Here is a 16,702-nt window from a genome sequence, read left to right on the forward strand (position 1 = left end):
ACCCTAAAATCTGTTAGGGATTAGAACAGCGCTCCCAAATACTTTTGACAGTTTTGGCCTTTGGAATGGAGAATGTTGTAAGAGGTCCAAGGACATTTTGACTTTTAGCCAAGAAACTGGCTATTTTTCTTTGGGGTCTTTTTACCCTAACTGCCTATCCAATTCCTACCTCCTATTCTTATCACACCATCCTCTGAAGAGGTTACCCAAATTGATGGTTTGGCGTTTTATGCAGTTATTAAGTAATACCAGCTGATACGAGGAATGCAAATGTGCTCTGTAAGGAAGGGAAGCCTGTACAAAAGGGAAAAGTGGGATTGCATTACAGGTATGTACACATTCCTTTGAATGTATCCCTGTGTGTGGAGTATAACCAATTATCTAAATGTGAGCTGACAAAGTGAGACATTTATATTTTCTGTATTATCTACTTTATTGGTCTTATTTTCTAGATGAGTTCAATTTAACTTAAAAATCCAAATCATAAGGATTGCCATGTGAACCAGCCCTTCCTTCAGAAGTCTTTGAAATTATGCTCTTTTTTGTCTTTCTTTACCCCAAATCCTCACTCTGAATCCCAATTTCATGCTTTGTTTTATGGGCCATGTCATATCAGCTTAGGAAGTACTTGGGCCGTTCATTCACGATGGGGCTTCTTGAGTATGAATGAAAACAAGTGAACTCACACTGTTGTTTCCATGTTAACTGGTCATTAAACCTTTTCAGGGCTCATGATTCATACCATCTGTACCTGTTCCTCAGAGCCCATCTTCTGATAGACTTCTAATACTATAAATTTCATATTTTCCATTTGAATTCTGTGACAAGTTTTTTGTAAGAATCAGTGAAGAGCAGTTGAGAATTTGGGTTTACCAGGACCTCATTTTGGAATGTACAGGATTCAGAAATGCAAGTCTATTTAATGAATAACTAGACTTTAAAAAAGCAAGGGGGTGGACAGGAGGAGGGAGGTATGCATAAAGAAAGCTACACGCAAGCTGTTCTTGTTTCAATTGCTGTAGACTGATGGGACACTGCAGAATTTACAGGCCAGTCTTGACTTCATTTTGTTTCTGTTTTGAACATTCTTTCATTATTTTTTTCAAAATGCCCTTGTTGGAACATAGTATCCTTATTTTGAATTTGGAAAATATGCTTCATACTTCTAGACTTCTAATACTATAAATTTCACATTTTCCATTTGCATTTTTGTGATTTTTTTGTAAGAATCAGTGAAGAGTGCTTGAGAATATTGGTTTACAGGAACCTCATTTTGGAATGTACAGCAATCAGAAATGCAAATCTATTTAATGAATAACTGGACTTTAAAAAAGCAAGGGGGTAGATAGGAGGAGGGAGTGCCCCTTTATTGTGATTAAACATTTGTGTCTTTTCATTCTGATCATCTTTTAGTATGTACAAAGAGCCACAGAAAGGTATGTAAAAATGAACCCTGTTTTTATTTTATTTTCAAACAGCAATTAAAATATATACGCAAGACGTTACAAAATTCTAACACCATCATTGAGATTTAGCTCCTGTACATCACCAGTGTGGAATAGTTTGGTTTTGCTTATTTTGAGACTATGTCTCTCTATGTAGCCCAGGCTGGCCTCATGATCTGCCTGCCTCAGTCTCCTGAGTGCTGGGATTTCATGTGTGTACCACCATGCCCGGCCCATTGTGGAATTATATAATCAGAGGCTGTTCCACAGATGGGCAGGAAAGCAGGATAAGAGAGCTCCCTTGATGACTCAAATTATTACAACATAATAATATTTTTTAAAAATCAAAGGAAGCTTCTGATAGATGGATAGCCTTGTATAAATAGGCAACACAATTAACTAAAATGTAAACATGTGTTTTCTGACACCGGTATAGCTACAACTGGAGCAGTTTCTAAGTTACCCCACTATGGTGATTCTTACACGCTGCTTCTTTGGGATGTGATCCCTCTGTATTTTTTCCCATTCATCATCATCTGTGTCCTGGTCAAATGTCTCAGGGTATGCTGGTAACTTGTCTTTAGGGCATTCTTCATAGTAACTCCGCACATATTTCCCCACAGACCACCCTTTGTATTCTTCAGGCGTTTTGCATTCCAGGCCGTTGTAATGGACATTGTAATGGTGCTTTAACCAATAGTAGAGGTAGTGGATGCTGTAGTCGCATCTCCAAGGGTTATCTCTGAGCCACAGGAGTTTCAGAAAATACAAGTCTTCTAACACTCCATAGTCGAAGTTTTGCAAATTGTTGTTTGATAAATCTAGCTCTTCTAGGTGTGTCAGTCCTAAAAAGGCAGCTAGAAACAGAAAATATTTATTAACTAGTGAGTAAATTAATTGTGCAACTGCATGTGGTGTGTCATAAGGCCACAGACAAATTAAAGTAAGAGGTTTAATTCTCCCTGTTGAAAATAAAGGAAGAGAGTTCCCTTCCCTCTGTTTCCTCAGAGCATTCACTTTAGAAAATATGAGTTGCAAGTACGTTGTCCTCTTTCTGAAGTGTCTTTAAATACTTTTGAAGACTAGACCAGATATATCAGGGAGATAGCATCCCTGTCTCCCAGCATCTGTCTGTGTGAGGAGAGGGGCCAAACTTTGGCAGGGCCTTGTTTCCAGCTGCAAAACTACTTCCTGTCATGAAGACAGAAGTGTGGTGTTCTCTACATAAAGCTAAACCAGATGGTCACCCCACTAACCAGGTAGAGGTAGGATAAAAATGTACTGTGACGTCCTCTTACTTGAGGATTAGCTGTTGCTTATTCTGAAAAATGTGTGTAATTGATAGTGTGTTGGGGGTGAGAGTTTTCTGTCTTTGCAGTCTGTTAGTGGTTGCCTGTGGTGTGCATCACATTCTGGTGTAATGTTTATTCAATAAGGAACGTATTTTCTTTCTCTACTTACTCTTCTGTGGAAAGGATTTCTGGGTTGGGAGATTTTGTTTGTTTTTTTTTTAATCATATCTTCCTACTGTATATGTATCTAAATGCAAGATTTGTGAAGTATAATTTTATTCAAACAAAGCTCTTCTTTGATTAGATAGGCTAGCATGTAATATTTTATTTGAAAAAAATCAATTTTAAGTTATTTTTTTAAAATAAGTTTTTCTGATGTAATTTTTTTATACTTACTTGGAAAATGCTGCAAAAAAAGTCATAACTAAGGACATGGTATCAAATGTCAAGACCTCGGGGCAGAAAAAAGCAACAATTGTGACTGTGAGTCCTGGGTTATCAGTGAATTGTAAAAATACATAGAAAGCAGTCTTTCTCACTTTGGTTGTGCTGCTGGTGGTGGTGGAGAGCCTATTCTTGCAGAGTCCCAAACCAAACAATTTCTACTCACATTTTGAAAACATCTGGTTGAGTTTGGTGGGCTATGGCAGCTGTCAGCTTTGAATTCATATGTATTTGATTTTGCTGGAAGCCGAATAATTACAACAAATATCAAACATGTAACAAAATAAAGTAACAACTCCCTCCCCACGCCATTTTCCAATAATAAGGAAAGCTACACATAAGTTGTTCCTGTTTCAATTGGTATAGACTGATGGGACACTGCAGAATTTGCAAGCCAATCTTCATTTTGTTTCTATTTTGAACAGTCTCTCATTATTTTTTCAAAATGCCCTTGTTAGAACATAATATCCTTATTTTGAAGTTGGAAAATATGCTTCATACCAATACCATTAACTATTCTCATATTATCTTTTCTTGGCCAAAACCCTAAAAATTCTACTTTCTATTTTGGGGCAAAGCAAGGATTTCAGGGCAGAGACAGGAGGCAGAAGGTTAGTCCTTGTGATGACAGTTCTGCAGACCTTGCACTTTTTGGTTCCATTTGCTAAAATTCTGTGAGTCGATGCTGTCACAAATTTACTTTTCTTAAAGCAAATCAGCCCCTCAGATTGAAAGCATGTGTAAACATTCCTACATTGCATTTCCGCAGTGTGATAGCTGCTACTTAAACCATATGTATCCAGGCCCTTGGGAAAGCTAGCTTTGTTTCTTGAAGGATGTGAAACCCCTAGTAGGCAGCTTCTTTTTTTCTGCCATGATGTCTGGTATTACAGGACTGTGACCGTGTCTTTTGAAGTCTGGAGCCTCAGCTGCTGCATTTGTGCACTAACCAGCATGAATCCTCAAGTAGATCTACTGGGTAGTACTTCATTTCAAGGACCTGAAACATAGTAGATCTTTTATTTTAAATCTTGTTTTGTTCACTTTATCCTATTTAAGAGCTAAGATAATTTGTCTTTTGCTCCAAAGGACACCAATAAATGTACTTGGCACTTGGTTCAATACATATCTGTTAGTGAAAACGCTTTCCTTGGGTTGAATTAAGCAAAGGGAGGAGGGAAGTGAAAGGGAAGAGAGTTCTTTGCATGTTGTAGTTCTACTGTGATTGCACCATTGTTCCATGACTGCCGTTCACTGCTTTAACATATTTAACTTGACCTTTATGATAACTGATGAGTTTCTTTTAACAAAAGCTCTAAAACTTGTCTACATCCATTGTGCATGTGTGTGTGTGCGCATGCATGCATATGTGTGTTTGTGTGTGTGTATGTGTGTGTGTGCATGCATGCATATGTGTGTTTGTGTGTGTGTATGTGTGTGTGTGTGTGTGTGTGTGCGTGTGTGTGTGTGTGTTTTGCTGGGAACTGAATCCAGGTGTGTTTGCGTGTGCATGTGTGTGTGCGTGCGTGCGTGCGGTGTGTGTGTTTGTGTATGTTTTGCTGGGAACTGAATCCAGGGTCTTCCACATGCTAAGCAAGTGCTTTACCAGTAAGCTACACCCCAGCCCTTGCATCCATATTGTTAACAGTTGACAACTACAGTTTCGAATGACAATATTAGAAGGAAATTAGACACTTGCCCAGGGACCCTTGGTATGGCATACTTGTCCTATGGATATATGGATTTTAGGGGCCAAGAGAGGGTCTTTACCTCCTCATTCTTCAACCTTTGGCCTAGTTTTGAAGAGACTGGATGCAGTGATTGATCTGAAGACTAATATAATGACCATATGAAAGAACTGTCTTCATAGTCATCTTATTTACTATGAAGTAAAAATTGCTTTTAATCTTGTCATTGAATGATACTCTTAAGTTTGCAGTATGTGTACAGGATAAGGTAAGTGTTGCAAATTGTTGCTCCTTAAAAAAATTAAGTTAGGGGCTAGAGGAATGGCTCCGTGGTTAAGAGCACTGGCTGTTTTTGCAGAGAACCCAGGTTCAATTCCCAGCCTACACATGGAGGCTAACAACCTCCCATTATTCCAGTTCCAGGGGATTCAATGCCTCTTCTGACCTCTGCAGGCATTGCATGACATGGGTGCACGTACATTCATGCAGACAATACACTCACATACATAAAATAATAAATAAAATATTAAAAAAGAAAAACCTATGTAAAAAGCTGAGCTTATGTAAAAAGTTGAGCCTATAGTTTCATGTTGGCAAGGTAGAGATAGGAGGATCCCTGGGGATCCCTGGCCAGCCAGTCTGGTCAGTTGGTGAGCTCAAGATTCAGTGAGAGACTCTGTATCAAAAATAAAGTGGAAAGTGATTGAAAAGATACCTGATGTTGACCTCTGGCCTCTACATACATGTACACACAGGTGCATACACACATCTACACAAAATTACTGTAGTTAATCTACTATATTAAAATTTTTATAGCATTCTGTTGCATTATTGTGAGTACTAGCAATCGTTTTTCAGCTGGGCCTTTCGAATTGAAAGAGCACTATAAAGGCCTGTATGCATGTCATAGCCTAACCAAGACTGCAGTAGTCTCAGTTCTTAACAAATCTAGTGTGTTTACTTAGTTTACTGAGCTCATTTTCTGCCAGAAGTTTTGCTTAGGAAGTAGAGATGAGATGTAAAGGGTAGAAAAGAGAACTAATCTTGATCTAGGATTATATCTAACCTACCTTACTCTGATTTGAGCACATCTTAGCTCAAATCATGAACTTGGCATTTTGCAGTTAGTTTTGAATTGAATCTAAAGAAGCAGGGGCTTAATGAATACCACCAAAGAGGCTAAATCTGAATTTCCATTTAAAACCATTACATGCTCAGTGTATTAATGACTTCTTTCCAGATATTCCTGTTTTTTAATTATTTATATATATATGTTTTCTATGTGTGTATATGTGTGTGGTATATGTACATGTTCATATGGGTATATGAACATGTGTGCACATGTACATAGGGGCCAGAGGCCAACATCAGATGTCTTCTTCAACTGCTTTCCATCTTTTTTATATATTTTAAATATATTTTATTTTTATTTTATGTGTATGAGTATATTGCCTGCATGTATGTGAGTGCACCCGTGTCGTGCAATGCTATGGAGGTCAGAAGAAAGCATCAGATTCTCCTGGAACTGGAGTTAAGGATGGTTTATAGCTGCCATGTGGGTGCTGGGAATTGTACCTGGGACCTCTGCAAGAGCAGTCAGTGCTCTTAACTGCTGAGCCATCTCTCCAGCCCCCTGCTTTCTGTCTTTAAAAAAGTTATTTATTTTTATTTTATGTATCTGTTATGCCTACATGTATGTAAGTGCACCCATGTTGTGCAATGCTCACAGAGGATAGAAGAGGGCATTGGATCCCCTAGAACTGGAGGTACAGATGGTTGTTAGCCACCATATGGGTGCTGGGATTCATTCAAACATAGGTCTTCTGCAAAAGCAGCCAGTGCCCTTAACGGCCATCTTTCCAGCCCATTTTTCCATCTTATTTTTGAGACAAGGTCTCTCAATGAACCTGGAGCTCATTTATTTGGCTAGGCTGGCTGCCTAATTAGCACCAGGGATCTGTTGGTCCTCTCCTGCCCAGTACTGAGGTTATAAATGTGTGCCGTTGCACTCAGCTTTTATGCAGGTGCCGAGGATCCAAACTTAGGTCATGTGCTTATGTATCAGATACTTTACCAAATGAACCATCTCCTCCTCAAAACTATTTCTTATTTTTTAAAATATAGACAGGTGTGGTAGCATGCACCTGTAATCCCAGCATTTGGGAAGCTGCAGCAGGAGGAGAACAAGTTCAACATCAGTCTGGACTACACAATAAATCTCTCTTGCTCGCTCATTTTTTCTCTCCACAAACAATGTGCACACACACATTCTACAATATGTTGCTTAAGTTCTATATAGTCAGTGTACTGCAACTGTGGGGTTCTATATTTGCAGTTTCAATCAACCACAGATTAAAAATAGCTGGAAAAAAATGGCATCTGTTCTGAACATGTAGTGTCCTGACTAGACTTTTTCTTGTCATTATCCCTATACAATATAGTGTAACAACTATTTATATAGCACTTACAATATACTAAGTATTATCAGTAAGATAGAGGTTAATTAAAGTATAAAGTCCATTTTACACAATGAGCTTGAGCATCTGGATTTTTGTGTCCAAGAGGGTCTTGGAACAATGGCTCTGGATGCTAAGGGATGACTGAATAGCATCACATACTTCATAAAGCAATGCTTTGGCTCATACTTCTCTGAGTGCCAAACAAGCCCTAATTTAAGTGTATCACTTAATTAAAATTCACAGTGTTTTACCTTAGTTTTTAAAAACTAAATGATATTGATCATACACGTTGCCATAGAAGAAAAATCAAAGAACAGCTGTCACCCACTTTACACACTATTCAGTGGCACTTACCAGGATCTATGAATACAATGCCATTGCTGCTGAGGTTTAATTTCTTTAGTTCATGAACATCTTCAAATTCCTTGGGTCGGAGCTGGTTGATTTTATTGTATGACAAGTCAAGCTTAACAATGTCTGGAGGGATGTTGTTTGGAACTTTCTTCAACTCTGGAAAAATGAATTGTATTTAGGTTACACTCTTCCGGCTCCTGTTTCGTGTTAAACCTGTGGCTGCAGAAGCAGCTCTTAGTGGAGGAAGAGATATCTGAGGTCAAAGAAAACTGACACAAACAAAACATAATAGGTGCTGAATTCAAATAAAACATCATGCAGAGAGGAAGGGGTATCATTCCTCAATGAACTGGTCAGAAAAACTCCCCAGCTGCAGGGATATGAACTCAAGAGGAAGACCAGTAAGTCATGCAGCCAAAGCTGTTAAGCCATTTGGGAAGCAGAGGGACTCCATCCTGGTGACCCAAAAGGCTCATCAGGAATCCTTTTGAATAGCCAGGCATGGTGGTGTCCTTGAGAGACAGAGACACAGAAGATCACTGCCAAGTTTGAGGCCAGCCTGGGATATATAGTGACTTTCAGGCCAGTGAAAACTATATATTAAGACCTTATTTCAAGAAAGGAGAGAGAGAGAGAGAGAGAGAGAGAGAGAGAGAGAGAGAGAGAGAGAGAGAGAGGAGAAGAGAAAAGGAGAAGAGACAGCATAGAAAGGACAAAGAAAGGAAGAGAAAAGAAAGCCGTCAGTGAAAGCGCTGTGCCTCCCTGCTCACACATTGTTTCCACTCCTAAGGAGTTTTTGATGTCAGTTGAGGCCTTTTTTTCTTTTTATCCCTCATTTTAGGCTTCCTCTTCCAACAAATGATCTCAGGCCTCTCCACTCTATTCATAAACATGCTTTTGATATTCCTGATCTCACAGCCCCCTTATCCTCAAGAAAAACACTTGAAGACTCCCGGCAAGTTCCGGAAATCACAGACAGTACCAAACCCTATACCAGCATGCCTGTGGTAAAGTTCACTTTAAAGTAGGCACAGTAAAAGAGTAACATAGTCCCAAATAGTGTAAATAGAGTAATTATAAATTTGCTTTGATAAGTCATGTAAACCTTAGGAAATGTTTATTTCTAGAATCTTCTACTTAATATTTTCGGTTGTTGGTTGACCATATATAACTGAAACCACAAAAAGCAAAAAACAAAACTATAACAGATAAGGGAAGACACTCTATCTTATTTCTCCTTTCCTTAGATGCTAAAATTAATAGAAGAGGAAGCTTGATTTGCTGCCCTGACTTTCTCTTCACCCACTTATTCCCTGAGAACTGGTGTTTGTACTCTACCATTTCCAAAGTCTGGTCTAGCTGCAATCAGACTCCTTAGGAAGAGTAACCACAGCAACAGCAATATGATGACTTCTGATGATAACACAAGGAAAGCTCTGAAAGAGGAGCCCAGGTTGTTTTCTCAGAGTTATAGGAAACCAAGGCTCATCGCATTTTGTCTTTTACTCTTCATGCTTCTATCTTTATATCATGCTTTTCAAAAAATGACAACCACAAATTTTTATATTTTAGTGTGATACTTGGCCCTTTCTCTTACTATTTAGTAAGATATTCTGAAGAAGTCTTGCTCAGTTTTAATCAAAGCAAGTGTTACCTATGGATAGAAACAAACATTCCTATGAAGGAAAAACAGAAACAAGAATAAAACATCCAGACTAACTGACATCTGAGAAATAAGATGACCCAAGGGCTTTCTGAGGAAACAGAAATTCTTAGAACTAGTAACTGTAAAATACATCTAAAAATATGTATTATTTTTATTTTATGTGTATGAATGTATTGCCTGCATGTATGCAAGTGTACCCATGTCACGCAATGCCCATGGAAGTCAGAACAGGGTGTTTGATACCCTGGACCTGGTGTTACACAGACAGTTGTTAATGCCATGTGGGTGCTGGGAATCAAACTCGGGTTCTCTGCAAGAGTAGCCAGTGCTCTTAACCACTGAGCCATCTCTCCAGTCCCTGTAAAATACGTTTTCAAAAGGTGGTATTCATTTATCAACATTGCCCCTTTTGGTGCACAGTAATTGAATTGTGAATAATTCCTGTGATATATTAATTAAAAATAACAGCTCTGGGATTTAGGATTTCTTAGCACGAAGTATATTTACAATTATACTGACTTGGACTTATTTTTTACTTTCATCTAAATGGCTCAGAATCCATAGTCTTGTGTGTGGTTCGCAAGTGTGTGTATACATATACATTCATATGTGTGTACATGTGTATATGCATGTATGTGGAGGTTAGAGGTCAACCTCAGCTAATGTTACTCAGGGGCTACCCGCATCGATTATTTCTCTTACTTGGGGCTCACAAGTTAGGCTAGGCTGGCTGGCCAGCAAACCTCAGGGATCCTCCTATCTCTGCTTCCCACGTGCTGGGATTATAGGTGTGTACCACCATGCTCAACTGTTTACATGGGTGCTGGGGATTGAACTCAGATCCTCATGCTTGTGTGTTGAGCACTTTACCACCTGAGCTAGCTTCCCAGCCCCTCCCCCCAGTCTTTGATAGGATGGCATTTGAAGTTCATTATCAGATTCTTATTGCACTCACTTATGTCCTTAATTCATTGAATTTGATTTCCCTTCTTATTAGGATCTTAGTATCTGTGTGCTCCTGTTCACAGTATGCTAGCAAAATTAAATGACAAGAACTTGATAATCTATTATTATCCTCATTTTACAGATGAGAAAACTAAGGCGCAAAGAAGTTAGACACCCAGTTTCACAATTGTGATTCAAACAAAGCTGCTGTGCTAACCCCAGCACCTGAGCTGCTGCTGTTCTGTGGCCTGTCCATGCTGTCCTTCTATTTCATGTATACTGTCCATCTGCCTAGAATCCCCCACCTGACACATACACATATGGAGGGAGGAAGAGCTAACAGGGTGGGTCAGTATATTGGAGTACTCATAAGATCTTCCAGGCCCTGTATTTAAAATGGCATCTCCTTATTGTCAAGTACCCACAGTAACAACAGTAATACAATTTCCTGTTATCCCTTCCAGTTTTTGCTCCCTTTTCCCCATGAACTTCATGAGAGAGGCTTAGAATAGTGCCTAATATATCATAAATAATAAATGGTATGTGGTGGACAGCTTCTAAAAAAGGCAGTAACAATCCCTAATACTGATACTTACCTATATAAATCACTAATGTAACCCACTAAATATAGGCTAAACCTAGTGGCTTGCTTCTAACCAATGGAATTTGGCCAGTGTGATGGGATGTGGCTTCAGTAACTAGGTTACAAGACACCGACTTTCACCTTGCTAGCAGAGCTCTAGTTCTTGTGGATTTTGACGAAGCAAACCCTGTTAGAGAGACCCATGTGGCAAGGAGTTCAAGTTTCCCAGCAGCCATTACGAAGGTGAGGCCCTCAGCCCAAAAAGCCCCCAAGAACCCGAATCCTGACAATACCCACATGAGTTTTTTAAAGGACCCTTTCCAAGTTAGGCTTTCAAATGTGATCTGAGACCTGAGCTCTAGTCAATACCTTGACTGCAACCCAGGAAAGATCCTGATGCAGAGAGCCTGGGTAAACCACATCTGGTTTCCTGACACAAAGAAACCCACCAAGATAAGAGGTGTATGTTGTCTTAAACTACTAAATTTGGGAGTAATGTTGAATATTGAATAGATAACTAACACACGATAAATAACAACTCATTAAATATTTGTTGGGTATGATGATTCAGTAATATTGAGGCTTCTTATAACAAAAGTGCTTAGAAAATTTGGGATGAAGTTATTTCTGTTTTGATAAGACATTGTTCTATATGGCCTAGAGTTATTTCTGACAACACACTGAAAGAAGAATGCTCTTGAGATTTGAATTTATGATGTTCAACAATGAGGTAATCCTCTCTTTAAGACAGCAAGATCTGCCTGGAGAGCTGTATTGTCTTGAGCACTGCCTGTAAACCAGGAGCTGGAGATCCTAGCAGTATGGATAACTGGAATCTGAGGAGAGTTAGAAGAAATAGTTTATTGACATTTAGAGTTTGGGATTCTTAATAGAGAATGGCTGTGGTATCTTCTTACAGAAGGTCTGAAAAGGAAGCTGATTTCGAAACACCTAGGAGCTACCTCCCCTCACCCCATGACCAACTACATTGTTCCAAGTCACCATCTGCCTCTTGTCTGAATTGTCCCAGTGATGGGCTAAGCCTATGTGATCCCATTAAGACACAAGTTAGACCATGCCATTTTTCCATATGAGAGAATCAATCTTCCAATGGCTTCTCATTTCACCATGAATAAAAGCCAGTATCTTCTTTGAGGTCCTGTGAAGTCTTTAAGGCTGTTAGACATCCTGTCACTAGCCTCCACAGTTCTAGAAAACCTGTTATCAGAACTTGCTTACTAAACCCACATTTACTGGGCTGGACATGAGGGTAGATGACTGAGGAACCATGTAAAACAAGCTGAAAATGGGTTAACCACAAATCAATGGGTAGAAAAAAATATTTACCAGAAACCCAGCCTAAGCAATGGGTTTGTGGGTGCTAGAAAAAGAGTATGAGTTGTAGAACCAACTTTGGGGTTTTCAGCAGCTGTCCTGGATAAAAATAGCATCCACACATAGTAACAAACAGGACATGCAAACCAAGGCTTTTCCTAGCATGGCTTAGAAAAACAAAAAAAATCTTACTTGTTGTAGTGATGAGTAAAAGCAATTATTTCTTTAACCTTTGAATTTGAATGAGAATTACAAATAATGATATCAAATGTTTACCTTTGATAGAGAATAGATAAATATACATTTCCTTAGGCCAAAAGAGAACTTCATTGCTGTCCCCATTTCTGGACCAGGTAACACATGTTAGCCATATTTCATATTTATTGCCAACCAAAACTTTTTGAGGTGGGGGAGGGAGGGAGTTTGAACTTGTTATGATGGGAGGATGATTTGAACATGTCCATTCTGCCTCTACCTCCCAAGTATTACAAGTGTTTCCATTGTGCTCAGCTCAACCTTCTGGATAATACCTCAATGTATGCTGTATTTGCTTGATTACTATCCCTTATGTGCCTTGTCCGTCCTCTAACCAAAACTTACTGACTTTGAGGAGGAAATTGGTACATTTTCTCCACATAATTCCCCCATTTAGTAGGTGATCTTGGTTGTCAGCAACCTCAGAACTAATTTGAAGGCTTGGTAGTAGATGAAGACATGTACATAAGCCTGTTTATTGGAAATAAAAAAATACGAATTAGTGTTGAAACCAGGGCCAATATTGTGGGCCTAGTTTCAGAAACAGCTGGAGGCAATTTACCTACATAATTCATCCCAGCCTAACCTTAAAAGTAAAAAATGGTAAATTATTCTGGTAAATGTGAAGCTTAAGGCAGTTTTGGAACTTACTTTCATGTGTTCTTAGCATATCCATTCACCTTAATATGGCATAAATATGCCATTCATCGAATCCCACATTTATTCCTTTTGAAAGACTGAGTTCTGTTGGCAAAATGCCCGTCTCTCAGTGAATAAAGCTATTATTTTTTGTTTTGCTGTCAAATGTTTAAGACAAAAATAGTGATCTTTGAGGTCTATGTGGTTGAACTGGCACGCATGACGTGCTCTACGCGCACCATCTGAGTCACTGCAAACATTTGGGAAAGGCTGAATTCCCTAGTTCTGTCCTAGGTTCCTTATCTGTATTCATGTGTGTGGTATTCTTGTGTAGAGCTCAAAAGAGCATTTGGTGCTGGGAGCACACGGAAGACATTAATGAATTCTTGGTACAGGAGACACACCCAGAATTGAAGGATGAGCTAGCATGGCACGGTGGCCTATGGCTTGAAAGCTGAATTACTACTTCCTGTGTGACCTGCCCAGGGCAACCTCTCTGCACCTCAGCTTTGTCGTTTGTGAAATGAATATTAGGCTAGCACATTGTAGGTTTGAGAGAAATGACAACGTGCGTAAGCTGCTGTGCCCATAGCCATAAGCAGGCAACTCTGGTCACTGATTAACTGCTAGTTCCTCTCTTGATGTGCTTTAGCCTTCTTGAGATTCCAGATACTGCATGTGGAGCACAAGAACCAAAAGCATCAATACATTCCAGTAGGGAGCTAGAGATGAACACGCTGAGCATTTATTCTTAGTATTTGAGATTTCTTATCCATTTATAGAATGGAATAAAGAACAGTACAGTAGATTAAATTAGGGTTGTCATATTTGAATTCTAGCCATGATTTTCAACCTCTATGTATTTCTGTTTTTAAAGGTTGCTTAAGCTACTGCTTTGAAGGAGTAAAGAAAGGCATTTCAAGTATTATCACCCAGTGTCCAGTGCAAGGCCCTAGAAAAGGGAGTTTAATAGCTAAAACTTTTCCTTACAGGAATATGACTTAAAATAGGAATTGATAATAGAACAACAACAAAAAAGAAAAGTAAAGATGAATGGAACTGACGGATCATATAAACCATTTATACAGAAAGCCATTTATACAGATGAAAAGACTTAGTTATGTTCATCTTCTAATCTAGAAGTATAGGCTGTGCCTGAGAAAGGTGTTGGGGGATAGAGGGAGGAGGGCTAGCAGATGGGTAGCAGTGGTAATTCATGTGTTATAGCATAGTAGGATAACTATGGCAGACAACAATTACTTGTATATTTCAAAATAGCTAGTACAGAGGATTTCAAATGTTTCCAACAAAAAAAATGATGAATTTGATGTGATGGATGCACCAGTTACTTTGATCTGATCACCAAACATTGTGTGCATGTATTAAACTGTCACATGATATAATAACTGTTTGTCAATTAAAAAGTTTTAAAATTAAAATATGAGCTCTGAATTATTAACAATAAAGGAACACAAGGTATCCTTTAATGTATGACCCAGTACTGTATATGCTAAGTTCGTATGTCATGAAGCTTTATTTATTATGTTCCCTGTGTTTGACAAGAGGGAGGAGTAATTTGTGAGGTATTTCTGGAAGGTTATATTTAGAAAACAATAAATTGAAAAAAGAAAGCAATAAAATGTGTTTTATGGCTGATGTTTGCCAAGAGAAAAAGAGAACCATTTCATGGGAAAAAAGCAAAACCAGAAGTAGGTTCATTGACAAAGAGGCCACAGCCCAAGAGTCCAACAGCAGTTTAAAAAAGGAAAGGCGTGACTGCATAATATCTCTTTATAGAGCACATACTACTACACTGATGTACACCCATGCACACATTTTAAAATTCCACCTAAGCTTGAGATCATAACCTCAGTAATACTGCGTAGTCTAGTCCAAGGTTAAGACAGTCACTTTGTATTTGCTTTTAAAATATATTTTAACTAATTATTTTAAAATAATTTTTTAACTAAGCAGAACGAAAAAAGAGCTTAGTCAAACATGGTCTTTGGCACAAATCCAGAGCACTAACCATAATGATTCCTCTTAATCTTGCTATGAGAAAACTACATCTACTAAGTCTTCTAGAGTTCTCTAGTGCTTTCTTGTTAAGGCAACCTTTTGTTTGCATGTGGTCAGATCAGATGGCAAGCCCTGACTCTGTAGACCAAGGCTCACATCTTTGCTTTGTTGTTTACAGGTGGGACTGTGGCCAAGAGACAGGACCTCCCAAACTTCATTTTCACCATCTGTAAAAGGGATACTATTGCCTGAAAGTTGACAGCATGTGTGTGTGGGAAGGTCCCTAATACATAGTAGGGTTTCAATTAATGAGCACTCTCTCCAAAACTGGAGAAGCCCTAGTATGTCCAATCCCAATTATCAAACCTCTGTACCATGACACTAAATTGCAGGGCATCCCGGTAAGCAGGCCTCTCCATGCCACCTGGCTTGAGTTGATCTGACCAGCTGCCACCTTCAGAGTCAAGAAGACAATGGCAAGTTTTGATTACAGCGTTCCTGAACAATGAATGAATTTATTTCTGAATCTAGTGAAGACTTGGACATTAACAAATTCCTACCTTTAGCTCTCTCTTGAGGATCTGCTAGGAGCCCTTTAACTTTCCTATCTTTTGCCCTCAAAACCATACCAAACCTCCTAAAATGGATGGAGAGAATTATAGCATGCTTTAAATGACTCTAATTCAATGGCATCTGGCTTTAATTTAATATTACAAATAAATTATCAAAGCATGCCAAAAATGAAGCATGTAAACATTGTCATATGGTTTGTTATCATAAGGGAGATTAGCATGCTTCCCAGATGGCTCTTTGACAGCATCAGTCTTTGCTAACTAGTCATGAGCGTTTCTAAAATCCCGTTTGTTTTCTCAACTCATGACTTTACCTATATGTGCAAATTCCCCACTGCACAAGACATATAGGATGTAAAATGCAACAATGATTTGCAGAAAGTAGGCAATGTTCTAGGAAGAGTTCCTTAGACTCACTGTTCTTGGATTAAATACTTTAAAGTATTTGGTTTTTTTTTTTTCATTCTAGATAATTTGGGAGAAACTAAGATGTATGACACTATCAAGTGTTTATTAAAACCTTGAGACTACCTACCCACAGCTTACAAATCACAAAAATGACCAGCCTGGTAATATATCACCAGTGGTTCAGTAGTGGTGCTTATATCTTGGGGGTAACCAACAGCTGCCTAATTGGGCTTAAGACCAGCTCACTGGAAGGGAATTCATGCCTGGTACTATAAACCTCGACAATTACCCATGGCTGGAGAGGTCATAGACCTTAGAGGAGGACCTACTGCAGCCATTTTCCTAAACCAATATGATTTCTAACTATATTCTAAATACTTATACCCACAGGTAAATGTAGATCTCACATTTCATTAAAGAAGTTTTTTTTTTTTTTTTTTTTTTTTATATGTCATAGGGATTTTTGTTGGGATTGCATTGAATCTATATATTGCTTTTGGGAGGATGGTAATTTTCACAATATTAATTCTTCCAATCCATGAGCATGGGAGGTCCTTCCATCTTCTGATGTCTTCCTCAATCTCTTTCTTTAAAGATT

At 38.7% G+C, this 16,702-nt stretch overlaps 2 protein-coding genes across 2 annotated transcripts in view; one reads left to right on the forward strand and one right to left on the reverse strand.

Annotated features, from left to right (window-relative positions):
- Positions 1 to 16,702, forward strand: part of Fbxl13 (F-box and leucine rich repeat protein 13) — a 255,421-nt gene that overhangs the window by 114,362 nt on the left and 124,357 nt on the right. The window lies entirely within an intron of this gene.
- The window catches only part of Lrrc17 (leucine rich repeat containing 17), a 41,389-nt gene continuing 26,128 nt past the window's right edge, over positions 1,442 to 16,702 (reverse strand). Inside the window, exons 3-4 of the mRNA XM_008830773.3 lie at positions 7,683 to 7,838; positions 1,442 to 2,302 (exon numbers count right to left, since the gene is read on the reverse strand). Coding sequence (XP_008828995.2) covers positions 1,905 to 2,302; positions 7,683 to 7,838 — 554 coding nt within the window. The 3' untranslated portion in view covers positions 1,442 to 1,904. The remainder of the gene's footprint in view (positions 2,303 to 7,682; positions 7,839 to 16,702) is intronic.

The sequence above is a fragment of the Nannospalax galili genome, unplaced genomic scaffold (genome assembly GCF_000622305.1).
Source record: "Nannospalax galili isolate Female #2095 unplaced genomic scaffold, S.galili_v1.0 scaffold312, whole genome shotgun sequence".
Lineage (NCBI taxonomy): Eukaryota > Metazoa > Chordata > Mammalia > Rodentia > Spalacidae > Nannospalax > Nannospalax galili.